General features: G+C 56.8%; 1 protein-coding gene across 33 annotated transcripts in view; it reads right to left on the bottom strand.

Moving 5' to 3' along the window:
• The window catches only part of RAP1GAP (RAP1 GTPase activating protein), a 73395-nt gene that overhangs the window by 11323 nt on the left and 36145 nt on the right, over positions 1 to 25927 (bottom strand). For 32 of the 33 annotated variants that reach the window (XR_008504670.2, XR_008504692.2, XR_008504673.2 and 29 more), the window contains 15 exons: positions 18739 to 18832; positions 12461 to 12496; positions 11477 to 11524; positions 10380 to 10418; positions 9753 to 9938; positions 6473 to 6576; positions 6115 to 6193; positions 5662 to 5715; positions 4508 to 4591; positions 4198 to 4298; positions 3934 to 4063; positions 2611 to 2766; positions 2061 to 2132; positions 1336 to 1422; positions 704 to 841 (listed from right to left, as the gene is read on the bottom strand). Coding sequence is in view for 30 of the 33 variants with exons in the window: in XM_054502370.1 (XP_054358345.1) it covers positions 704 to 841; positions 1336 to 1422; positions 2061 to 2132; positions 2611 to 2766; positions 3934 to 4063; positions 4198 to 4298; positions 4508 to 4591; positions 5662 to 5715; positions 6115 to 6193; positions 6473 to 6576; positions 9753 to 9938; positions 10380 to 10418; positions 11477 to 11524; positions 12461 to 12496; positions 18739 to 18832 (1408 nt within the window). In the remaining 3 variants the exon portion in view is untranslated. Of the gene's footprint in view, positions 1 to 703; positions 842 to 1335; positions 1423 to 2060; positions 2133 to 2610; positions 2767 to 3933; positions 4064 to 4197; positions 4299 to 4507; positions 4592 to 5661; positions 5716 to 6114; positions 6194 to 6472; positions 6577 to 9752; positions 9939 to 10379; positions 10419 to 11476; positions 11525 to 12460; positions 12497 to 14772; positions 14996 to 18738; positions 18833 to 25927 lie in introns of those variants that run through there. The other variant, XM_063667375.1, reaches the window with a different exon arrangement.

The raw sequence follows: 25927 nt of genomic DNA, 5'->3' as shown, positions 1-25927 counted from the left end.
CTCCAATGATCATGGTTCACACACCTCTTCTGAGAACTCTATTTCTTTCCCTCAGGCAAGACACAGCCTCTTCCTCTCTTCTCTGCCTTCTGACCTGGCAGCCTTTGTACGAGCAGCCCTTGCTGTCTCCCAGAATCCTCCACCCTTCAGCAGAATTCCCAGGTGAATTCTCTACCTAGGCCCCACCTCCAACAGTTACTCCTCCCCAGGCCAGGGCCCCACCTTACACGCTGCTCCCTTAAACTCTACCCAAGGCAGACTATGTCCCCAAGTGTAAGCTCATTCTAAAGCCCAAGTCCACTTCGAGCCCTGCCCTCATCCCAGACTACACCCTCCTTTAGCCACACCCCCACGCCATGTCCATTAGCCCCAGCCCCTGACTCCACCCCCAACCACGTCCCCTCCCAGACTCTACCCCAAGGTGAGCGGCCTCTAGCCACACCTCCACACCATGTCAATCAGCCCCAGTCCGGGACTTCGCCCCAGCCACGCCCCCTCTCAGACTTCACCTCCAATGCGAACCGCCTCTAGCCGCACTCCCCATGCTGTGTCAAACCCCCAGTCCGGGACTCCACCCCCTCAGCCACGCCCCTTCTTCCAGACTCCACCCCAACGCCGTGTCCATCAGTCTATCAACCTCAGCCTGGGATTCCGCCCTAGCCACATCCCTGCTCCCCGGCCAGTTAGACCTGGGGCCCTTCACCTTGAAAGACTCAAAGAAGCCGCCGCCCCCACTGCCATTCTCCATCTTGTCCTCGTCGCCGCCCAAGCCCATCATGGACTGGCTGTGGATGTGTAGTTCCTCATAGAGCGTCTCCAGGAGGGCGGCCCGCGTCCGCTCCTGTGGGTCAGGCCCGGGCCGTCAGGAGGGACCCCAAGGATCAGCCCTTCGGCCCACAGTTCAAATCCTGGCCACCTTCTGAGGCACAGGCCACCTTCTCTGAATGAGTGGGGAGTGGGGAGGGCAGAGGGCTCCTGCACCGCCTTCCCCCAGGCCACTCCACAGCTCAAGCAGCCCCCAGGGGCCCTCATATGAAGGGCCCCTCATAGTCCCTTCAAGATCTGGCTTCATGTCCGTACCCCCCAGGTCCACCCCCCACCCAGTCCCAAGGTGTCCCTGTCAGCCTAACCGCCTCCCAGCATCTCCTGGGAACTCCTCACTATCCCTCCGGCTTCCTCTCCCCGACCTCCTACTCATCCATCAATCCATCCAGCCCCAGGTGTCCCCGCTAAGGCCAAGGTCTGAACATGGCTTTTCCCTTCCCAGGGACAGGGCTGAAGTTATAGGCTGGAAGGTGAGAAGAGGGTCACCCAGCCCTCACAGCCCATCCTCACCTCCAGTTTGGCAAACTTCTCTGCCTTGTAGCAGGCATATTCAGCATTGATCAGCTTTGTCAGCAAAAATTCCTGGAACTCAGGCCCCTGGAAACCCCCAGTGTGGAGGAGATAAGAAAGGGAAGTTGAGATGACACATAAACAAGGGTCTGAACCCCAATGAGGCAGAGGCTGCAGCTCCTGAACCATGCTCTGCTGAGGCCTGGGGTCACCCTCTTCACTCCCAAAAGGGTATCTCCCTGGGCTCAGCTCCCCAGGTACCTTCAAGGGGCCCCAGTGCCCTTCATGGCTGCCCACGCCCTCAGGAGAGCAAACTCCACAGATGTTAGGGTCTGGGTTGGGGTCTCGACCTGCTACTTCAGTCTAGGGTAGCAGAACACGCTATGTACAGAGCTGAAGCCCAGGCTTGAAGTGTGCCCCTCCCCAAACATTTTAGAAGAAAGAAGAGACTGGAACTGTCAGAAAGAGAATAGAAATGAGGAAAGGCCAGTCTACTACGGAAAGTGTAAAACAATCGTGTAGTTTATCCTGTGACCTTGTGAAAAAAAAAAAAGGTGTTTTTAAGATGAACGGAAAAGCCAGGCCCTGGTTGCAGTTAAGGGGAGCCCAGCTGCCCTGGCACACAATGAGGCTTTGGAACCTCATAAGGCATAATGTGTATGCACCCCCCAGGCCCTCACCCATTTTGTCCTGCTTTACCCATGACTGGGGGGGGTGCCCCTCACCTTCCTGAACACGGCGGGATCCGGGAGGGGGGGTCCGAAGAAGGGCACATCATCTCTTGCAGTGACAGAGACCTGGAAGGGAGGGCAGCTGTCCGTTCCTGTGGAGCCTGGGGTCTGCTCTGCCCCAGCAGGCAAAGCCAGAAACCCCTACTTTGCCTCCCTGGACTGCCCCTTGGTCGGGGAGACCCAGTGACTGTGGGCTGGATGAATCTTTCTTCCAGAGATTTCTGCCCTTTATCTTTTGCCCTGAATTTTAGTGGTGGAGATGGGTAGGGGCCTCAGGAATCATCGGGATGGTGAAGGCAGAGGAGGCTACGGGAGGTGGAGGACAGTGATACCGGGCCAGGAGGCAGAGGAGGGAAACTGTCCTCTCTGAGGGGGTGAGCTTGGGGGAAGACAGGGGGTGTGGTGTGAACAGTGCACCATTGAAGCCTTCCATGGTCCCCCCGTTATAGCTGGAAAAAGTGAGGCTCAGAGGGGCATCCCAGGGAGGGCAGAACTGCAGCCAGGGCCCTTGCTGATGCCCTTGGGAGGCTCCAAGAGCACCCACCTTGTAGAGGGGCCCATCAGGGCCCCCGCCCTCAGCCTGTACCACTACGTAGGCGTGTAGGAAGTTGGACGCGATCATGTCGGGCACAAAAGGAGTGTTCTCATCCTGGAAGACCACAGCCACGATGTCGTTCCCGATGTGCCGCTTCCGCTGCAACTGAGCACAAAGCCACGGGCCTTCACGGTCTGGCCAGAGGGGGCCCACTGGGGAGAGGGGTGCCCACGGGGGTTTAGGAGGGTTTGGGGTAGTCAGAGGGCACATCTAAGGATTTGCTTTCCCCAGAATAATGTAGCAAAAAAACTTGTCTTAAAACTATTTTAGTTGAAAAATGGCCTGTTTGGAACAACGTACACTCTTCAGGTGACGAGGGTACACTAATATCCCAGACCTCACCACTATTCAATTCATCCATGTAACCAAAACCCACTTGTACCTGGATAGCTATTGAAATTACAAGAAGAATTATTTTAGTTTTCTTGGAATGCTGTGACAGATGATGAAACCAAGGCCGAGAGAAGTGACTTGGAAGGTGCTATAATGAGCTTGAGGACTTGAGCCCAGGTCTCTTGGTCCCCAGACCCTACCTCTCAGCCCTTCTCCTATCTCAATGCCCCAAACGTGGCCCCCGATTGAATAAACAAGCTCAACTTGGTATACATTCATGTTGCTAAAATGAACACAGACCCTTAGTAAACGAAAGTTAACAGACACTAAAAATAAGGAATAACTATTTCCATTTTTCTCACATTTCCCTTTTATCCCCCTGGGCTGGGGACCTGATTGGGAAGGCAGATAGCCCTGTAGGAGGCTCAGGACAAGGGGACACACTTCTGAGTTCAGTTCCTGGCACATGCCTTGCATGACCTCGAGTCCAGGCCTTTGCAGAAGCTGTTCTCGCCACCTGGAACATTTCCCTTCATTCTCCCAGCTCCTTCACAGCCTAAAAGTCACTTTCTCTTGAAAGCTTTTCCTGACTCCCACCTCTGCCAAGACGACATGTCCCCACATGACCCCATGATGCTCTCCACTCCCCATAAAACACCAGCTCAGATCTGCTGAACTCTTGCGACGTACTAGGCACTGTTCTAGTCCCTCTATGCACCCACGCATTTATGCTCACCTAGGAAGTGGGTGCCATTCTGACTGTAGAAACCAAGGCTTTCTGTCTCCCTTGACCCAACGAGAGCCCACAAGTGGGGGCGCTGATCATTTCCATCTCTGTCCCAGGGCCCGGCGCTGAGCCTGGCGTGATGGTGGCTGAACGGACAGGTGGAGGGGGAGGACAGGTGGAAGACGGGAGGCAGGTGGGGGTGCCCAGGCTACCTGCTGGGCGTCCCCTTCTGTGTAGGGCAGCTTGGTGGACACGTGAAACATGATCTCCTTGTTGCGGAAGTTGCAGTACACAGATTCGGTCCCCGTCTGCCCGTGGGTCACGTCCAGGCCTCCTCGGAACCTGCCCCCGGGCCCCCCAGGCCACGGCTCAGTCTCCAGCCCCGGCCAGGCCTCCACGGGGCCAGGACAGGGGCTCCCTCCCTGCCCAGGAGCACAAGTCAGATTACACTCTGCTCAGCCCACCCTAATACTCACCCCTTAAAGTCCTGCAGTTTGACCTTCTGGCCAAGAAATTCAAGGAACTCCACGAAGGCGGGACTTTCCTCATTGGTGCTGAAGAGTTCTTCCTCGGAGGTCTGGGGATGAGGGGCCAAGGTCATTGAGCTGGAGTTCCTGAGAAGCCCTTGCCCTCTGTCCCTGCTTGGACCCAGAGAGGGCCAGAGGGAGGACCTCTGGCAGCCCCTGGGCTCCTGAGTCCCTTGGCCGGTGTGCTACCCTGGAAAAGGTGTGAGGCTCCGGATATGGGGCCGGGTGGGGAGGGGCGGCAGGGAGGAGGTGAGCACACCTGCCCAAGCTTCTGATAAATGACGCCAAACTTGAAGTTATTGCTGATGACATGCTCGTCAAAGGTGACGATGAGCCGGGAAGCCTGCAGGAGAGGACGCCGGGTGAAGAGGCTGCGTGTGCAAGCTGCCATTCGACGTGCTCTTCCCCCGTGCCAAGCACTGAGCCAGGCGCTCTACACACATCATGTCATGTAATTCTCAGAACAAGCCTGGGAGGGAGACAGTCCAGCTGTCCCCTCTGAAACTCAGGTTCAGAGACCTTAAGTCACTCACCTAGGGTCAATGGCTTGCAAGCACATGCAGGCTTGGGATTTGACCCCAGGTCTGTTGGATTCCAAAGCTTAAGTTCATCGCTCCTGAGTTTTGCTGTGAGCCCTGGTCCTGCCATGCCAAGCCCACCCCTACTCCACTCTAACTCCCAGCTCACTCTTTGGCTCCTCTGTAAACCCACATCATCCTCCCAGAACAGGACACGTCCCACCAATATGCTGTGGGCACTGAGCAAGTTCTCCTCCTCACCTTAGGCCTCAGTTTCCTCTCCCATAAGCAGGAGGTGGGCCCTGATTTCTGAAGCCCCTTCAGGATACCTTTCCTGGACCACACCACCTCACACTGCTCCAGAATTCAGTCAGGGACACAAGGGTTTACCTGTCTGTCCTCTTCCAGGAGGTGCCCCTGGCTCATCCAAGGCAGAAGCCCGTGCCCCTATCCCCACACTGTCACAGTGCCTAGAGCCCAGCTCCCAGCATCTGAGCAGGAAGTGCCGGGGCTATTCTCTCTCTACAGGTCTCCTCTGGGATAAAAAGGCAAGGCCAGTAGAAAAGACACCCGTTCCAGGGGAGGACTGTGGCACAGCTTGCTCTCAGGAGGGTCCCCAAACATCACAGAGGTTCCAGATGTGAGTGAGGCCAGCCTCGAAGGCAGACAAACCGAGGCTTAAATGCAGGCCCTCCTATCTGCTGTGCACCCTGGGGTAAGGCACAGGCCCTTTCGGTGGCTCCTCTTCTGCAAATTGTGGACTTCACAGGGTTATTGTGAGGATTAAATGAGACAACCTGGGGAAAGTATCTGGCACACAGAAGGTGCTTAATAAATGCTCAGTCTTCCAGTTACTCACCCACCCTCAGTGAGCTGTGCCCAGATCCAGCCATACCTTGGGGTAGAGCACAGGATAGAACCGATCCACGTTGACGTCTTCACACACCAACTGCAGGAGGAGAGAAGGGAGGGGCGTGAGGTGTGGGGCCAGGGAGGAGAGGACGGGGCTGCCTGGGCCTCCCTGGTCAAGGTCTGGGGAGGAGCCATGCTGGGAACGGCCAAGGCTAAAGCAGGACTCGGGGTTCACTGTTGCTCAGGGAACGGAGGTCCCCTGAGACCTGAAGGTGCTATAGAGAAAACCAAAAGCACACAGGCAGGGGACGGGGGCCCAGGAGAACACGTGGCAGCCCAAGACACGGTGGGAACACGTGAGAGACGGCCTCAGGATAGGGCGGCAGCCCAGGGCCAGGGCCTATGGCTGAAGGGGGTGCGCCAAGGCAGAGCTGAAGCCCCACAGGTGCCCATCTGCAGGGCCAACCAGGGAAGCTCAGGGGAGCGGAGACCTCACCTTTGCCATCTGGACAACATTAGGGAACTCGGTGAGGCAGGAGATGGGGATGACATCATGGTATGTCCGGCACTTGGTCCTGGGAAGAGAAAGTCACATGATGAAGGCCTGGGCAGCGGGACAGGAAAATGGGAACGCCACCCCCTACAAAGTAAGGCCAGAAGGGGGTGGAACACAGCGAGGACCAGAGGTGATGATGGGTGTCAGGCTGACTTGGGTACTAAGGTGCTGTGCAACCTCAGGCAAATCCTTGCCCCTCTCTGGGCCTTGATGAAGAGAGTGGGTCAAATGAGATGGGCTCTGAGATTGTAAGACCTCAGCCCTTCCTGCCATCTCAGGACTCCCCCACCACCCTCACCTGAGCAGCAGCCGCAGGTGCTCTTGGTCCCCGATGACATCGTACTTGAGTGAGAAGACAAGGTGGCCGAGGGCAGTGTCCAGTGAGTAGTAATTGAAATGCTCCTGCAGTGGGAGGTGGGGGCCAGGGGAGTGGGTGAGACTGAGCATGGGGCTTCCGGAAACCAGGCCAGAAAGCCAACCCACTCCTAGATGTGGGTCCTTCGCCGATAGCAGGTGTCACGGCTGATAGCAGACCCCACGTCAGACAGACCTGCACTCAAAGCCCCACTCTGCCACTGACCAGCTGGACAGCCTGAGGAGGTCACTTGGCCCCTCTGTGCCTCGCTTTCCTAGTCTGCCAAATAGGAGGGAACCCTGTACTTTGGTGGCAGCCAGGACTGAAAGGGATGAAGTGCTTGGCTCAGTTCAGTGAAGGTGGGTAGTAACGCCGGATCTCTGGGTGCTCATCGAGTCGGGACCATATTTGGACCTGCATGCCCGTCTTCAGCCCTGGTCCTTCTCAGGGCTGGGCACCCAGCAGGTGCTCAATGAGCAAAAGCTGATTGCCCAACCTGTGACTCTGTGGCCCCTGAAGCCAGGGCCCGTGAGAAACAGGAAGCGAAACATCTCACAACACACAGGGTGGCTGGCCAGGCAGGTTTCCACCCTCCTGTCTCACCTGGAGGAGAGGGCACAGGGTTGGAAAGACACCCTGGGGAGTATCAGGGGTGGCTGCGGCAGAGATGGCACCCCCAGAGAGGAGCCCAGGGCTGGCACCTGCGGGTGGGCAAGTCCCAAAGCCGAGGGCTGGAAGTTCAGGGAGACACCACCCAGCCTGGCCCCAGGCTCCCCCTGCCAACCTCAGCCCCAGTCCTAGCCCAAGCTCTGGGAGTGGAGCCGGCTGCCTGGCCACACCTGCCCCAGGAATCATCCTAGAAGTAAATCCTGTTCAAACACGAACACCTGTGCTCAGAGGCCAGGCGCAGACAGAGGCAGGGGCCAGTGGATATGCCCCATGAATCCGCAGCTTAGGGGCATTCTCAATGGACCTGGGGCAGAGTCCCCCAGCTCTGCCTGGGCAGAAACCCCCAAATGCTTGACATCATCCAGCAGAGAGGGAGTGGCAGGCACTTGATAAGGAGGCACTTGGCAGGGAAGTCCAGAGAGTGGGGAGCTTCCCTGGACACCCCCAAGCCCAGAGGAGCCCCCGGGACACAGTGGGAGAGCGGGCTCAGGGTCTCAGGAAGTCAATGCCCAAAGTCATCCTAACCTTCCCCCTCTGCCAGGATAGGGCCCAGTGCCTGAGCACCTGGCTGCTTCCCCCATTACCCCACCTGGGGTCAGGAAGGGGCCCTGCCATTCTGCCAGCCCTGGGGCTTCTCCCCTCATTACTGCTAATCTGATCCTGGACATGAGGCCTCTTCTTTTTTTTTGAGATGGAGTCTTGCTCTGTCGCCCAGGCTGGAGTACAATGGCACCATCTCAGCTCACTGCAATCTCCACCTCCCAGGTCTCAGCCTCCCGAGTAGCTGGGATTACAGGCTCCCAGCACCACACTTGGCTAATTTTTGTATTTTTGGTAGAGATGGGGTTTTGCCATGTTGCCCAGGCTGGTCTTGAACTCCTGACCTAAGTGATCTGCCCACCTCGGCCTCCCAAAGTGCTGGGATTACAGGTCTAAGCCACGGCGCCCATCCACCTCTTCTGACCCTCCAGCCTGCACTTCTTCAGAGCCTACTGCACTCAAGGTCCACCACCTTCATCTGTTCTTACCTTCATCTGTCACTTGTCACTCTTTCAACAAACTTTTATGAGTGCCAACCATGTGTTTGGCATACACAGTACCCCCAGATCCTACCACCTGCCAGACCCAGCTGGGAACCTCTGGAAAGCAGGTGCCTAGGATGCAGGTCTCGCTCCACCTCTAGGGCTCAGCTGGGAAGTGGAATTCCATGCTGGGTTCTGGGTTTGTTCCCAGGCAAAGGCTCCTGAACCTGGGCTTGCTGGTTTAGTCCCAGTCACAATGGATCCTCCCCTAACTCCACTGGTTAGCACCAGTGTCTCCCAGAGTTAGGCCAATGCCCGGGCCCAGACTGAGGTCACACATCTTCCCAACCCCCAAGGAGTCACCCCCTCTTCCCAACACACACACACACACACACACACACACACACACACACACACACAATGACTAGGAGCATGATCTCTCCCGTGCACCTTAATGGAAGGTCAGCCAAAGCTGGTTCAATTCCCAGGCTTAGTCATTGTGTGACCTTGACTAAATCATTTACCTATCTGAGCTTCGGTTTCCTCTTCTGCAAAAACAGAATAATCCTGATATCACCAAGTACTTATGAAGGCATGAAAACAGCTAATATTAACTGAGTATTTACCATGTGCCAGGCGTGGTTCTAGAAGCTTTGCATGTACTTTTATTATCCCTGTTTTCACAGGTGAGGAAAGTTAAATAACTTGCCCAAGGTCACACTAACAGTTAATGGAAGAGCCAAGATTCCCACACATGCCACGAGGCTCCAGAGCCCATGACACACTTCCCCATTTTGGCTCTATGCTGACGAAGAGACAGCACCCGGCCTGTAACCTGACACACGTTCCCGGCATGGGACCTCCCCTTGGCTCCCACAACACTCTGACAAGTTGTTGCTGGGCAGGGTCCCTGCTCTGTGCTGGTGGCAGGGCAGGGGCTGCATCAATCCATGACATTACGGTTCTCCGAACTCCAAGGTGCCCGAAGGGAGGGCCTGGGTCTATTGTGTTGGCTGCTGTATACCTGGTGCCTAGAACAGGGCCAGGCACACAGCTAGTGCTCATTATTTGCCACCCCTGACTGAGCACTTACTTTGTCCCAGACGCCACTGTAAAGACCTTACAGATATCAGCTCACTGAAGCCTCACAGCAACCTCATGAGGTGGGTGTCATTACCACCAACCACCATTTCCACAGATTAGGAAATGAGGCACAGAGAAGTTAAGCGATTTGCCCGATGTCCTGTGTAGTGGGTGGCAGAGCCAGGATTCAAGCCCTGGTAGAGTCTCTGCCATGAACCACCATGCCATAATGCTGCCTTTGCAATCAATGTTTGTTGAATGAACAAGTGATTCCGCCACGCATGTTCCCTGGGGACTGGGAGTGTGTGTGGTGGGCGCGTGTTCACTCAGGGCTCTAGGAGTGTCACCCAGCCCTGGCCCATGGGTTCTGTTCCCTCCCAGGCCCACCTCGAATGGGGCTGAACTGTGACCCACCCCAGCCAGCCCCGCTGCACCAGCCGGCCACCCACCTTGCCGAGAAAGTGCTTCCGGTAGATGCGGGCTGTGGGGTTGCACTCAAGCTTCACCTTGGTCGTGGGCGACTGCAGTGGCTCTGTCTCGGGGATGCTGGTGATTTCGTGGTTGGTGCCCTCAATCCAGTAGCCCCCAAACTGGGGCAGCAGGATGAGGGGAAAGGGTCCTTCTCGCCCCAAGACCTGAAGAGGGACTCAGCTGAGAGCCACCCCCCACACTGTACCTGGGGGCCCCAGGACACCCTCCCAACTCAGACCTGGAGCCACTTCTGTCATGGCTAAGGGGTATGAGGGGACAGGCCAGAGCCTGTGTGGGCCCCAGGGTTCTGCTCCAGCCCTTTCCCTCAGCCAGACCCAGACAGTGCCGAGACCCAAGTCTCTAAGAGGTGGTGTGGGGGCAGGTAGAGCTGGAGCAGGACCTTGGCCCAAGAGGCTGGAACATTTGGCTTAGAAGGCCTAAGGGTTCAAATGGGCTCTGAGGCCTTGGGCCTGGAAATTAAGTCTCCAGCCCGCAGCAAGGCCTGCAGGTCAGGCTCCTAAGGAGGAGGACCTGGTATCCAGAAGCCCTGCGTTAAGTGCCTCCTGGGCTCGAGTAAGGGTGGGCGCGGTGGTCTAGCCGAGTACCTCGTGCACGCTCGGGTAGGGAATGTAGTCCTCCTCTGTCTGCAAAACACAAACAGGGCAAGGGTCTCTCCATCTGTCCGTTCTCCAGTCCCCGCAGAGCTCGCCTCTGCTTGGCCAGCCTCAGGGCTGAGAGCGTGGATGGGGCCCTGGCCTCATCGCCTCTTACAGATGGGCAGGGACTGAGGCAGGCTTAGCGTGCTGAGTGCTGGCATCTTCTGGGGCTCTCCTTGCCTGGAGAAAGGAGGGCTCACTGCCTCCCCAGAAGAAACCGCTGGACTGCCTGGAGGGCTTGTTAACACGGGTTGCTGCACCCCACCCTAGAGCTTTGGATGCAGCAGTCTGGGCAAGGTCTGAGAATGTACATTTCTCAAAGGCTCCCAGGTGACACTGACGCTGCTGGTGTGAGGGCCTCTGCCCTGAAAAGAGCATCAGGCTTACTGCCCATGCACCCTCCCTCCTCTAACCCTCACCCTGCAGCCCTGGGCCCACTCCACCAGGCCTGGTCTTCTAGGGTCTCTGGGATCCCATCTCACTAAGAACCATAGGCTAAGAAAAGTGGGTTAAAAACAAGAGCCGCCCCTTCATCTCCCTGGGTCCCCCGCCTCCGGTCAGTCTCCTCACCAGTGGCTGGGGGGCACCCAGGCCTGCCTCCCTATCACTCCCTCCCCATCCAGATAGCAGCTTCATGGAGCAGGAGCTCATAAGTCTCCTAGGGCCTGGGTTGGAGTCTTCCTGCAACTGCTGGTCATCACTGGTTTCAGGAAAACATTTGGCAGCAGCTGTCTTTGAGAGATGAGGGCTTCGAGTTTGGGGCGGGGATGCCTGGAGAGGGGAGTCTGCAGCGGTGAAGACGGAGAGGAGGAGCTAGAATAGAGGCCCCAGCTCTCTAGCAAGAGAGGGGTTCTCCCCATCACAGAACTCCTAGAGGGCAGGGGCTGGGTCTACCCAGCTCACAGCTGTGGCCCCCCCGCACCTGGCACACTGTAAGACTACTTGCTGAAAGGGGATGGATTTCCTGCTTGATGGGCAGTGGTGGCAGCACTTCCCGGACCCCCTCCACCCCCTAGAGAGGGAGGCAGACTGCCAGGCCCACCTACTTTGAGGGGCGGCGGGAAGGAGCAGCGTTGTTCATCCATCCTGCTTCCCTGTAAGAGAAGGCAGCACTGTTACACCCTCCCAGGCCCGCCGCCAGGCGCTGCCTCCCCTCCCCAAGGCGCGCAAGGGGAAAGCCCTAGGAGGCGGCCCGCGAAGGTGGGGGTACTCCCAGGGCAGGGTGCTAGCTGGCTGGGGGCCGTGGGCCTCTCTGAAGGGCTGGCTGTCCCGGTAGTGACTGGGGCTGGAGGCTGGCAGCCTCAGGGAGGGCTGGGGACTGCGGGAATGCACGTGCCGCTGGGAGTGGGGGCAGGGGAGGTGCACACGCCGGTGTGCGAGCTGGCGGGGGGGCTGTTATCTACACAGATATGTGTTGAGGGAGAGAGGGGGAGGGAGAGGCAGAGATGAGACAGAAAGACAGAGAAATAGGAGGCATTAGAGAGAGAGACAGAAAGAGAAACAGGAGGCATCGAAGATCAGAGGGTATTCAAGGCACTCCCACCCCAGCACCCCCGGCCCACCTCCTATGCATACCTACGTGAAAAGTAGACGGGGCTGTGGGGTGGAGGGTGGAGGGGTAACACCTCCCACTCCTGCAGCACAGTCTCTGGCTGACAGGCCCCCAGCATCTGTCCCCTCCTCTAGTTCCATTCCACCTGGGCCCCCCACCACAAAGCCTGTGGTGTCTCTCACTGGGTGAGGGGCAGTGTGTGTCTGTGGGGTGGGTTGATGAACTGACCCCAGCCCTGTTGCAGTTCCACACAGGGATGGGAGCTGGGAGCCTAGATGGACTCCGGCGTCAGAGAGGGGGTTGGGCATCCGCTACCCTGACCTCCAGACAGAGGACCCTGGACAACCAGTAGCCACCATCTTCTACTGGCGTGGCCTGTCCTCAGAGAGGTGAAGGGCTGGAGATGCAGCAAGGGCCCCCCAGCCCCAGCCCAGCCAGCTCTGTGGCTCCCCAGAACAGGCCACAGAGCCATCCTCACCTGCATCTTCTCAATCATCTCAAATAGATCTGTGTTCTGCAACAGAGACAGAGGAGAGCGAGGTCAGCTGATCCCGCCAAGCCCCGGAGGAGTCTCCACCCACCCCAGCCCTCTGGGTCCCACCAGCTCTGATCAGTGACTGAGGCACCTGTCTGAGCAGCAAGCAGGAGTGGCAGGAGCATCGCGGGAGGGGGCTCTGTGTGGGAGACCCACGGGGTCTGGCCAACCCAAGGGAGGTGAGCCCAGAGCCCAGGGCCCAGGGCCAGAGCCACCCACCCACTCAGTCCTGCTCCCTGACGGGCTGCTACCCTTGGGGAGGGACAGATCGCCCCAAGTCCCAGCTGCAGAGATGAGCCTGTCCTGGATCCCCAGGAGGGGTCTGTGCTTCTCCCCACCTCTCCCGGAAGGGGGCAAGGCTCAGTCAACCAGGCTTGGGCCACAGCCCACTGCTCAGACAGCCCACACCTCTCCAAGCAGAGTGAGCTGGGGGTGCTTGCTTCAGGGGAGAGGACACTGGGATGCCCAGCGGCCCAGCACCTGTGCATGAGCCACCTGAACCGTCGCATGCTTGAGCTACCCTCTCCTGAGGTGAGCCAGGGCACACGCAGAGTTAATCTGGTATCTGCCAGCTGCGCTTGGCAGCCCAGGCCTCTCCAGCGCCAACTCCCTGCAAGGCTTCCTGGAAGGCGGCATCCCTGCCGGCTGGCCCGGCTGGGGGCTGGGCCTGGGAAGCCCCCAGAGCCTCCAGGATGGTGACCCTCCCCCTGCCCCTCCAAGGCTCAGCTCAGGCGGCTCCTGCCGACACGTGTGCTATGGAGTTGTACACCAGGAAGCACTCACACTCTCTCTCTCTCTCCATCTTTCTCCCTCCCCTCCTGCTCACACACAGAAGCCTGCACACCAATATTTAAAGTCCCACTGCACCATGTATATGTTTCATGTACCAAGAAAACAACACACACAAACACATATGACGGGGACTGTGCACAGTGATTCTTAGAGCTATATACTAACACACAAATATACACGTTGGCGTTCTGAGTTACACAGGAGCACACCCACTCACACACATGCAGGTCCAAGTACCAGGAGAGATACACACACAAATGCAAACCCACACCTGTGCAGGTCTGCACACCAGTAACTGCACACAAACCACTCTCATGTGTGAGAACAAGAGGCATGACAACACACAGCCACAGAGGCGGGCAGGTGTGTCCAGGGAGACCCAGATGCAGCCCCACTCATGGCTACAAGCCCTGCCTGCCCCAGCGGGGTCACATAACAACAGTAAATGAGACTCAAAAGGTATCCAGCAACTGCCGGGGTAGATAATCCCCAAGGATGAGGGCCATGGTCTGAACCTCACACAGCCCTCACCTGCATATACACACACAGAGCCCTGGGAAAGGTCACAAGATACAAGCCTGTATAAATGTGCACACTGTGAGGCCTGCCCATAGAGGCAAGACCCACCTTGTAAAACCCACCACAGGAGTCCATAGGACACCTTGACCCATGGTCACCTTTGGTCACACCCAACACCTCTGCATTTGAAAGAGACAACTCCGCAGGCAGTTACAGCAGAAACCACAGACACACACCTGAAGTACAGGCAGACAAACATGCCTGTCAACACAACACACTGTATGACAGCAACTTTGGCTTCTGTGCCCAGGTCAGCCACACAACCTCAGTTGGGCATAGCCCCAAAGAGTCACAGTGATGATGGATGCATTAATGTCCCCCATTAAGACACCCCACTCAGGGTGACCAAACGTAGCTAGGAACACTCTAATACGCCTTGTTGCACTGGGAATCAGTCACATAAACACTGACACATGGTCCTGTCACCCAGAGTGTACACACAGCAACAAGCAACACCCACAGCTACAGCCTCACAGGGAGCAGCAGACGCCCTGACACATGCGAGGGCTCTGAGAGATGGGGCCCAGATTGGGGGTGCCCCACATGAAAGCACCACCACAAAGTGGCCCTGGAGCATTCAGAGCCCCCCAAACGGGGCAGGGGCAGGGTAAAGTGGTCCCGACGGTAGCACGCGCCCACACACACCCTGCCGCTGCAGCCCAGACCACAGTGCTACCCGGGAGGCCACAGCAAGAGCCCCAGGGTCCAGGACCCCAGGGTAGGGGTGCGCCCCGTGGCCGGTGTCAGCCTAGAAGCTCACACGCCCACCATGATGGAGCCTTGCGCGCCCGCCCTGGCTGGGGCAGAGCCGGCCGGGCTCCCCAGCAGCCGGGGTGACCCAGCCCCGGGGTCCCTCCGCCATGCCGCCCCGCCCGGGTCCTCACCTGCCAGCTGGGCCCCGCGGGCAGCGAGCCCCTCCGCGGACGGCCGGGTGGCGCTGGGGGCCGCGGCTGTGCCATCCCGAGCGCGGCCCGGCCCGGCCCCCGCCCGGGCGGCACTTCAGCTGGCCCGGCCGGCTCCTGGCCCGCGCGCGCCCGGGTCCGGGCCCCGCAGCGCTGAGCTCCGCGCTCCCGGCTCCCGGCGGCGGCGCTGCCTGTGATGGGCTCGCCCCACGGCGGGGCCCGGAGGGGGCGGGGCGCCAGGTACGGGCGGCACGGCGTGGGGCGGGGCGGGGGCGCTGAGGCCACGCCCCCCGGGCGGCCCGGCCCGCGGCCCCGGGACACTGCGCCTGCGCGTTCCGGCCCGAGCGCTAGAGGCTTTGGGTGCGCCGGACTCCCCGGGAGGGCCCCCACTCGGTTCTCCCCAGCGCGCCCCCACCTCACTTTCTCCATCTTCCCAGGCTCTGGGTACCCCGCCTCAGGGCATCAGGGACGGGGTTGGGTTACCTTGCAGACAGAGGGCTTTTCTTGAGCACCTACTTAATGCTGTGCCCTTCGCATGTGTCGTAATCTTGTCACAGCCCAGGAGGTACAAATGTCATCTCCATTATACAGATGAGAAGCCGGTTCCAAGAGGTGAAATAGCTTGCCCGAGACCACACAGTCAGGAAGAAGTCAAAGTGGAATCCAGAGAAAGGCCTGGTGCTACTCTTTGGGGTCTCTCCCTTTTCCTCCTCCTCTCCTCCGTCCTGCTTCCCATGCCTCACAGTGGCTGGCCTGCTCCGTCCCTTCCCCTGCCCTAGCTGCCCCAGATCCTGGGGGAGATGGCCACAGCACCTAGGGAGGGGCTGCCAGGCCCGTGGTATGGAGGAAAGGACCCAGGTAGATTTTGGGACATGTGGATTCTAGCTACAACTTGCTGAGTGGCCTTTAGTGAGTCCCTGCCTCCTCTCTGGACCTCAGTTTCCCCATCTTTAAAATATAAGGACTCCGTAGGCCCTTCCAGCTGGCTCTGCAGTGTGTCCCTGGCCTGGTATAGCCACTGTACAGCAGGGACAGGGACAGGGCCTTGCTACCGCTTCCTCCAGACAGATGTTGGGAACACAGCAAATGCTTCCTGAACTGTGGCCAAGGAGACACAGCTGCTTTGGATGTTGTGGGGGCAGGGCAGCCCACCAGCTCAGAGCCATACCTCTGTTCAGCTTCCTGAAAGAGCTGCCAGCGGCTGCCCACCACCCTCCAGCCCCAAGGGCTCCTGGAAGGAAAGCATTGTGCCCTTCCTTTCCCCCTAGATCTGGCCTTGAATCGGGTTTGGGCCTGGAGAGCCAGCAGGAACTCTGGAGATATGTGTTCCAGACACGGTGTAGCTTTGGTTTTAATAATTAACAACAGCAAATATTGATTTATACAGCCACTTCCAGGCCTGAACGCTTCCGGGCACCCATCGAAATCCAGCCAGAGAAACATCCATTCCCACACTGCCCCGGGGGGAGGCGAGACCTGCTCACAGCACCGGAGATGGCTGTGTGCCAGGTCGCGTGGAAGGTGTGTGCACATATGCGTGCAGCCATGTGTGCATGCGTGTGAGACTCCACGACCGGATGTGGCTGTATATACGTGGGCATACTGTCTTTCTGTGTGTATGGGAATGCCTGGGTATGGGAATTTGTGTTTGTACATGTGTATCTCATGCATGTATACATGCACAAGTCTCTGAATATATTTACAGACCCGTGGCTGTGGCTGTGTGTTTTGTGTCTGTGACTATGTCCCCATATGTAGGTGTGGGTAGGCTGTGTATGTACGTGTGTGCAGGTTTCTGAATCCCCGAGTGGAGAAACCCCTGTAGGGAGGAGGGAAGGAGGGTCCTGGGTAGCTCGATGCCTGTACAAATGTGGGGCCCGAAGGGAGGAGAATGTCCCTTCTGGGTGCCCCGTCCAGCCCTGGGAATGTAATGACGCTGATAAGAGCTCAGCTTCCTAATTTCTACTTTCCAAAGTACTTTCACCCAATTGCAAGCTGGCAAGGCAGGTAGAGAAGAAACTGTCACCTCTGTTTTACAGATGAGGAAACTGAGGCCCAGAGAGGGGCAGGGATTTGCCCACTGGCAGAGGAAGGTTACCTGCCCTTCAGATGGATGCCATCAATGTTATAAATGTGCACAGAGCTAGGGGCACTGGGGGAGGGGAATGGAGAATATGTCACAGGCCTGTGTTCCCTCAGCCCAGCACTGGCTTGCTGGAGACCCCAGATGAATCATTCAGTCTCTCCAGCCCCTGGTTTCCTCTCCTGTCAAAGGAGGATGATCCACAGACTCTTGATTCTGAGGTGGGGGTGGGCTGTCGGGAAGGGAAGTTTCAGAGCCCGCTGTCTGAGCTGTGTTGGCACAAACGGAGGCTTCTAGCCAGACTGGGTGGAAGCCAGGAAGCCCGAGGGGAGGCAGCTTTTCAATAATCCAAGAAGGCCAACCCCAGGCTGTCTAGCACGCAGGGCCCAGGGCTATGGGCTGCTCTCTCTCTCGTCTCCTGATGGGAAGACTGAGGCCCAGGGAGGGGAAGCTGTGGTCCAAGGACACACAGCCCTTGGTGAGAACCCAGGGCTCCTCCTGAGATGCTCAGGGGAAGAGGGACTGGGAGCTTCATTCATGAACCCAGCTGTCAAGTGAGGGCTGCCATTGAGCCTCTCCCTTCCTGCCAAGCCCCGGATCCACACGCCCCAGTCTTGGGCTGTTGCCCAGACAGAGAAAACAGGAGTCAGTCTCAGGAATCTCCTGCTGCTGCTCCCAGCAGCCCCACGTGGGACCCCCATGGAGGTGGTGGTCCCACACGTGGACACCATTCCTTGGCCATCTGCCCTCCCAGCCTAGGCAAGGTGCCTGGCCTTTATTCCAGGCCAGAGCTCTCGGGGAGGAGCCTGGTGGAGAAGCCTGGTGGATTCTGCTATTTTCTGGCTGTGTGACCTTGGGAAGACCACTTTACTTCTCTGATCTCCTGCATCCTCAACTAGATAATGCCTACTACCCAAGGTTTACTAAAAGGACCAGGTGGCATGATGTCTGTGGGTGTGCTTTAGAAACTGCAAAAAGTACTGCAAAAGTGAGAGCTTATCACCGCTGCATCAGAGAGGCCCTAACACCAGGCCCTCTGGTCAGACAGCTTGCATCCGGTCGTGGCCCCACCACATCCAACCTGAGTGACTTTGGGCAAGTGACTGAACCTCTCTGAGCCTCAATTTTCTCATCTGCAAAATGGGACTGATGATAGTAGCTATCACATAGTTCAAGGATGAGATGAAATACTGCAAATAAAGCATTAAGTACTCACTTAGCACACAGTAAGTCTCAATAAATATTAGAGGTTATTTCTGCTATTTGATGTCCTGCATACGTTGTTCAGTTATCTATTGCTTTACTGGACTGTGGCTCCTTGAGAGCAGGATCTGTATCAGATTGGTTTCTGGTCCCTTGGCACCCAGCACAAGGCTTGGCATGAAGCAGGTACTGGGCAAACGTTTGATTTTAACGATAATGATAGAGGCTCGTTGACAGGGCTCTTGCTCTGTGCCAGATGCTGTGCCTGGGCCACCCTGTCTGTACTTTGCAGTAATCTTCACAATGACCCTGTGAAGTGGGTCCTCTCATTGCACCTGGTTTACAGATGAGGAGACTGATGGTGACATTGATTGTGGAGATGATGAAGATAGCTGGGGGGTTGGTTTATTCCCAGCTGTTTTGCTTAGATTAGCCGTAAGCCCCTCCCCGCAACAGTCTACAGACCCAGGTTCAACCTTTGTGACTGCACCAGCCTCACCCAGGGATCAGGAGTGGCAACCCCTTAGGAGCTAAACCCCATCAGCATCTGCCTGAACATTTTACCTTTGCGCAAAAGTCATTCTTGGGCCTTTCCCAGCCCTGGGCATGTGTCGGAGGTAGGGGGCAGACCAGGGGCCGTAGGTATGGAGGGGGACACTTACCTTAGGGTAGAGTGAAGGAGTATAGGAGGGAACTAAGTTCACTCGTGACAGGTCTAGCGCCTGAGGGAAGTGCTGGTTCTGCCCATCACTCCTCCTGGAAGAGAAAGAGTCTGAGGTCAGGGAGAGCCCCAAGCCAGGAAATTGGGGAACTCTGGGAGAGTCACTCTCAGAGCTGGGGGATGTGAGGGAGGATAGATTTCATTGAGGAGAGGGTCATGGGTTCCCCAAGAGGAGGGAGGGGAGGGGCTTCATGAGCAGGGCTGCCACACAGGCTCTCCTTCCCCGGAGATCAGAGACGTGGACAGAGTCTCTCCCCAAGCTCTCCATTAGGCCTCCAGCCAAGCAGTGACCTACTCTGAAGATGAGTAGACTGAGGCAGGGGCACTGAGGGTTGCTATGGAGGGTGAGCTTTCTGGACTAAGCAGGGTGCCCCCGCCTCTACAATGGACCCCTCCCTGAGCCTCTGGGAGTAGCCGCCTTGGCACTGAGAGGCTGCCAGGGCTACCACTACTATTACGAATGACAGTGACCATAACTGACACTCACTGGGCCTACTACATGCCAGGCCCTGTGCTGAGCCCTCGTTCCAGGCCTGAGGGCATGGCCTCCTCACCACACTGTATTCCCACTTTAAGGACAGGACCCAGCTGTGCACAGAGGTCACATGGCTGGCCGGCAGCAAAGCTAGCATCTGCGTGAGACCTGCCTTACTCTAAGCCCGGACTCCTTGCCCACACCACACCCTTCCCTGAGGAAAGAAGGCAGGTCTGGCGAGGGTGAAGTCAGCTCCTGTCACCCTAAAAAGCCGCTGAGGCCACCTCTGGGGCAGGGAGAGGAAATGCCCAGTGGTTCCCGGGATCCAGGGGACCTGGGGCTGGGCAAGCAGGCCTGGCTTCCGCTGCTGCCTTGGGCCACCCTGACGTGGCTGCACCTCCTCTCGGGTCCCATCAAGAGAGGCTGGTCCCTCGAGGGTGACTCAGATGATCACTGGTGGCCTACAGCAGGCTTGAGTCAGGCAGAGCTGGGGCTGCCACACCCCAAGAGAGGAAGGACCCAAAAAAGTCTGGCCCAGGAAGAAGACTGAGAAAGCTCTGAGCCTCCCTTCTTCTTCTTTTTTTTTTTTTTTGTGATGGAGTTTCGCTCTTGTTCCCCAGGCTGGCTTGCAAATGGCTTGATCTCGGCTCACTGCAACCTCTGCCTCCCGAGTTCGAGCGATTCTCCTGCCTCAGCCTCCTGAATAGCTAGGATTGCAGGCATGCGCCACCATGCCTGGCTAATTTTGTATTTTTAGTAGAGATGGGGTTTCTCCATGTTGGTCAGGCTGGTCTCGAACTCCCGACCTCAGGTGATCTGCCCGCCTTGGCCTCCCAAAGTGCTGAGATTACAGGTGTGAGCCACTGCGCCCAGTCTGAGCCTCCCTTCTTAATTCCACTCAGCCCAGCTACTCCAGCAGGAGAAATGGCCCAGAGGAACCATCCACAGCCCCACTTATGCACTAGAGGCCTCTCCACCTTGCAGGAGTGATGCCATCTTACAAGAGGGGTCTGCACTGGGCAGTGCTTGACCCAAAAGGACAGATATGGTGGCAGTGGCATTTCAAGCCTGTGGCATCAGTGTGGGGGAGATAGTCTCAGACACTGACTGGCTAGGTGAGCTTGGGTTAGTGACACAGCCTCTCTCAGCCTCAGTTTCCAAAAACATTCATCGCAGAGCCTGGGCAGCTCATGGGAATTCACTCAATGAAAACTTTCACATCATTTGTTCATGGTAAACTCTGGCTCCCCAAGTTTCACTATTTGTTGAATGACTGAATGAATGAATGAAGGTTGGGAGTCACTGAAGGGTTGTGAGCAAAGGAATGTCCCTATGCACAGGTTCCTGCATATTGCAGGGTACACTGACATGGGGAGAGTCTGGAGTGGGAGGGTGGGGACTAAAGAGAGGTCCATAGAAATAGTTACAGGCAGGCTGGGCGTGATGGCTCACGCCTGTAATCCCAGCACTTTGGGAGGCCAAGGCGGGCGGATCACCTGATGTCAGGAGTTCAACACCAGCCTGGCCAACCATGGCCAATATGGTGAAACCCCATCTCTACTAAAAAAAAAAAAAAAAAAAAAATACAGGCTGGGCGTGGTAGCTCATGCCTGTAATCCCAGCACTTTGGGAGGCCGAGGTGGGCAGATCATGAGGTCAAGAGATCCCGAGAACATCCTGGCCAACATGGTGAAACCCCGTCTCTACTAAAAATACAGAAATTAACTGGGCGTGGTGGTGCGCACCTATAGTCCCAGCTACTCGGGAGGCTGAGGCAGGAGAATCGCTTGAACCCAGGAGGTGGAAGTTGCAGTGAGCTGAGATTGTGCCACTGCACTCCAGCCTGGTGACAGAGCAAGACTCCATCTCAAATAAAAAAATACAAATTTAGCTGGGCGCAGTGGTGGGCACCTATAACCCCAGCTACTTGGGAGGCTGAGGCAGGAGAATCGCTTGAACCTGGGAGGCGGAGGTTGCAGTGAGCTGAAATTGCGCCACTGCTCTCCAGCCTGGTGACAGAGTGAGACTCCATCTCAAATAAAAAAAATACAAAAATTAGCTGGGCACAGTGGTGGGCACCTATAACCCCAGCTACTTGGGAGGCTGAGGCAGGAGAATTGCTTAAACCTGGGAGGCAGAGGTTGCAGTGAGCTGAGATCACACCACTGCGCTCCAGCCTGGGCTCCAGAGGGAGACTCCGCCTCAGAAAAAATAAAAAAAAAAAGGGGGGGGGAAGGAAGGAAGGGAGGGAGGGTGGCTTCCAGGCAATTCCACTGAGGCTCCCATGGGGACTCTTTGGTGAGACCTACTATGTGACTGGGACTGTGTCAAGCATATACTCTCCCCCAACTACTGTGCAGGAAGGTTGGTGTTATTTCTCTCCATTTTCACAGATGGAGAAGCTGCAGCTCAGAGTGGTGAAGCCACTTCCCCTAGCGAATGGGGGATGGAGCTGGAATTTAAAGTACATGCCCTTGAGGAAGTAGGGATCCTGCAGTGGGGTGGAAGGCAGAGGCTGCCTGGGGGTCTGGAAGTCCTGGGGTAGAAGCCGGGTAAAGCTGGAGTGCTGGGTGTGGCCGTGGCTGCCCAGTTGGTGGCTGTTGCTTGTGATCAGGCTAGTCCAGTGATGCCCTTCTATCTTCCCTTAGGCTCATATGATAGCCATGCAGCAGTCCCTGACAAACCCCCTTTCAGAACCCTCTCTGCCTCAGTCTCCCCATGTGTAGGTGTCCATTTCACTCAGGATTGCTCATGTGGGTGCGGGACCAGAGTGGCCTCTGAAGGCCAGGGTGCTCTGGCTTCCACCTGGGACCCCATCCCAGGGCCCTTGGTTCTCCAGTTCCTGGCTGGCCAGAGTCCTGTCCCCCGAAGGCAACTCCACCTAAAAAGCCACTGCTGAGGCCGTAAGGGGCAAGGGAAGGGAGGGGCTCCAGGATGGGGACAGAGAAGGAAACCGGAGGCTCTGGGCACTGCCTGCCCATCCATCCCAGACCTGAAGGGGTAGAAGAGGGACAGGAATGACAAAGCCACATCCTACCGGGCGTCTTGCATAATCTAATTTAATCCTCACAGCTCCCCAATGAGGCAGATGTTCAGAAACTTCCTGCTTTCCACACGAAGCTCAGAAAGGTACGTTAACTTGCCCAAGGTCACACAGGCAATGAGGCAGGGCAGGCATTTGGACACAGGTTTGTTGACTTCAGAGCCCAAGATCTGAACTTTATAACATGTATGTCCAATCCTGTGGACCTCCCCACAGAGCCTTACAACTTCCAGCTCAGGAACACGACCCAGCACCTCAAGTCAAGTTGGAAAGGTAATAGTAACAACAGCAACGGCAGACACAGCGGATACAGAGCTTACTATGTGCAGGCTCTGCTCTACTTTATTGTATTAACTCATTTAATTTGCATTTTTCAAAGGAGGGAACTAAGACACAGAGAGGTTAAGGAACTTGTCCAAGGTCACACACAGTAAATGAAGGTCTGAAGATTTGACCTCCCCCAACATCTGGTTGCAGTGCTCTTAACACTACACCACACTGACACTTAGTAAATAGCAGTTGCTCAATAAATACTTTTTTCTTTTTCCTTTTTTTTTTTTCTCGAGACAGGATCTTGCTCTTGCTGCCCAGGCTGGTGTGCAGTGGCGTGATCAAAGCTCACCGCAGCCTTAAACTCCTAGGCTCAAGCCATCCTCCCTCCTCAGCCTCCCAAGTTGCTGGGACTACAGGCACCACCACGCCCAGCTAATTTTATTAGAGATGAGGTCTCCCTGTGTTACCCAGGCTGGTCTGGAACTTCTGGGTTCAAGCAATCCTCCCACCTCAGCCTCCCAAAGTGCTGCGATCACAGGGATGAACCATTGCCCCTGGCCTTTTGTTATTAAGAAATGGGGTCTTGCTCTGTCACCCAAGCTGGAGTGCAGTGGCATGATCATGGCTCACTGCAGCCTTGAACTGCTGGGCTCAAGTGATCCTTCCCCCTTGGCCTCCTAGTAGCTGGGACTACAGGTGTGTGCTCGGCTAATTAAAAAAATTTTTTTGTTGTTGAGATGGGTGTCTTGCTGTGTTGCCCAGGCTGGTCTGGAACTCCTGGCCTCAAGTGAGCCTCCCACCTTGGCCTACCAAAGCACTAGGATTACAGGCGTAAGCCACTGCACCTGGCCCCAATAAATACTTCTGAAGCAATGAATGAAAGCCTCTTCCCTCCTCACCAGCCCTCTGCCCTTCTCTGCTTCACGTCCTTTCCTGCTCTGCCTTCCTCACCAGCTCACCCATCTCTGCCCCACCTTTCCCAGCACCCCTCCAATCCCCTTCTTCCTCTGGCCTCTGCAGACCACCCACAATGTGGTCATTTCTTCCCACTTCATGAACCTGAACCTCTCTGTCCCTCCCCTTCTCTCTCCTGTCCCACCCGGTCTCCTCCTGGTCTTCTCCGTTCAGTTCACATCATGGAGGTCCCCCTGCTCTCTATCCCCTTCCCCACGTCTCCAAGAACCGTCCAACTCCCTGGCCTGGCTCAGCTTAAAATGCTTGCATTCCTCCCGGGCGGCAGCAGCTGCGAGGAGCCCAGAGCATGCTGGGACATGGGGTGCTCTCCCCTCTCCTCCTTCCTCTGCCATGACCGTGGTCACATCTGCGCAGCACCCTGGAGCTTACACTGGCATTGTCTCATTCGAGAGCCATAGCAACTTATGAAAAATCCAGATGAGGCTGTGCACGGTGGCTCACGCCTATAATCCCAGCACTTTGGGAGGCTGAAGAGGGTGGATCACCTGAGGTCAGGAGTTCGAGACCAGCTTGGCCTACATGGCGAAACCCTGTCTCTGCTAAAAATACAAAAATTAGCTGAGAGTAGTGCCACACGCCTGTAATTAGCTACTTGGGAGGCTGAGGCAGGAGAATCGCTTGAACCCAGGAGGCAGAGGTTGCAGTGAGCCGAGATCGCGCCATGGCACTCCAGCCTGGGCAACAAGAGCAAAACTCTGTCTCAAAAAAAAAAAAAAGAAAAAAAGAAATCCAGATGAGATACCTTTTTTCCAGATGAGAAAACTGAGGCTCAGAGAGGTTCAGTGACAAGCCCCAGGTCGCACACCGGGAAAGGGCAGGGCTGAGGTGTGACTCCAGTCCAGTGTCCCTTCCACAGCGTGCACCCCACTGCCCTCAGCCCAGGCCCTCAGTCCCATCACCTGGCCTCCTGCCCCAGTGACCTCCCATCACGGCCCTGGCTCCTGCAGCCACCGCCAATCGCCTTCCCTGGGCCCAGCTCCAGCTCTGCCCTGTCTGGCCTGGACACCTGCCCGCTGCCTCCTCTGACACATGAAATGGGAGCAGCCAGAGAGGAGGTGACTGGCCCAAGGTCACATGGAAAGCTGGAGCCAACCTGGAGTCTGGGCCAGGCATATTCCGGGGTCACCTTCAGCCCCTGCGTCTGTGTGGCGGCTATCTCTCCCTCTCGGGGAGGGCACCCATCTTTTCCAGGGAAAGGGTGAAGCAGGGGTGTGGGGGAAGGGCCCAGCTCCTGAGTGGGATGGGCCCGGCTGGAAGCTGCTGCTGACAGCTCCCCGGTTTCTTGGCAACTGTCACTGCACCTCCTCCCCCTCCCTTATCTCTGCATCGAGGTAACAATAATAATCGCATCATCGTGAGTGCAGCTCTTTGTACTTTTCAAAAGCCTTCTTTATCTGCTCACTCCTGGGACTCTCACCGGAACTGGAGTGGAGATAAGGCAGTCACTAGGATCCCCAATTCCCAGAAGGGCAAACTGAGGCTTGGAGAGGTGAAAACACGACCTCAAAGTCAGCCAGTAAGGCCTTGGGCAGCAGATCAGGGATAAGAACACAGGCCTTCCACCAGTCCAGGGTGGGCAGATCTCAAGGGAGTTCCACACTCTGCAAAACAGCAGGGTCAGCCTAGGCTCAGCGGTTCATGCCTGTAATCCCAGCACTTTGGTAGGCTGAGGTGGGAGGAACACTTGAAGCCAGGGGTTCGAGACCAGCCTGGGCAGCAAAGTGAGCCCTCATCTTTACAAAAAAATTTAAAAACCAGCCTACTGCAGTGGCTCACACCTATAGTCTCAGGCACTCAGGAGGCTGAGGTGGGAGGATCACTTGAGCCAGAAGTTCCAGGCTACAGTGAGCCATGATGGTGCCACTGCATTCCAGCCCTGGCGACAGAGCAAGACCCCGTCTATACAATGGAAACAGACCAACAAAACATCAGGGTCAGACTCAGGAATGGTTGGGCAGAGGGGGAGACCAAGCACAGGTGGCCAGATGCCTTCCTGGGGTGATTCTCAACTGTTACCCAGCTGGAGGGGTGGTGAGAGGGTCCTGTCTTTTTCTCTCATCTGCAAAATGAGAGATAATGTACCCACCTCATAGAGTTGCTATAAAGTGCTTGTAATTATTATTATTGGCCACTCTCCTGGAGAGCCCAACCCTTTCAGGGCACCAGAAGTGTGGTGGGGCTGTCCTGGGTGGTGGGCTTGGCCCTTTGGCCCCCCGGAGATAGTTGCCCTGGATGGTGGTCTCCCAGTGGGTCCAGCCCCTGCTGACTCCCTCCAGCCTCAACCTCATACCTCCCCTTTCCTGTCCTGCCCCAGCCGCCTGTCCTGGCTCTGTCCTAACCTCCCCAGGCTGCAGGCAGCTTTCC

Source organism: Pongo pygmaeus, chromosome 1, assembly GCF_028885625.2.
Source record: "Pongo pygmaeus isolate AG05252 chromosome 1, NHGRI_mPonPyg2-v2.0_pri, whole genome shotgun sequence".
NCBI classification, from domain to species: Eukaryota; Metazoa; Chordata; class Mammalia; order Primates; family Hominidae; genus Pongo; species Pongo pygmaeus.
This window is presented reverse-complemented; position numbering and strand designations above follow the sequence as displayed.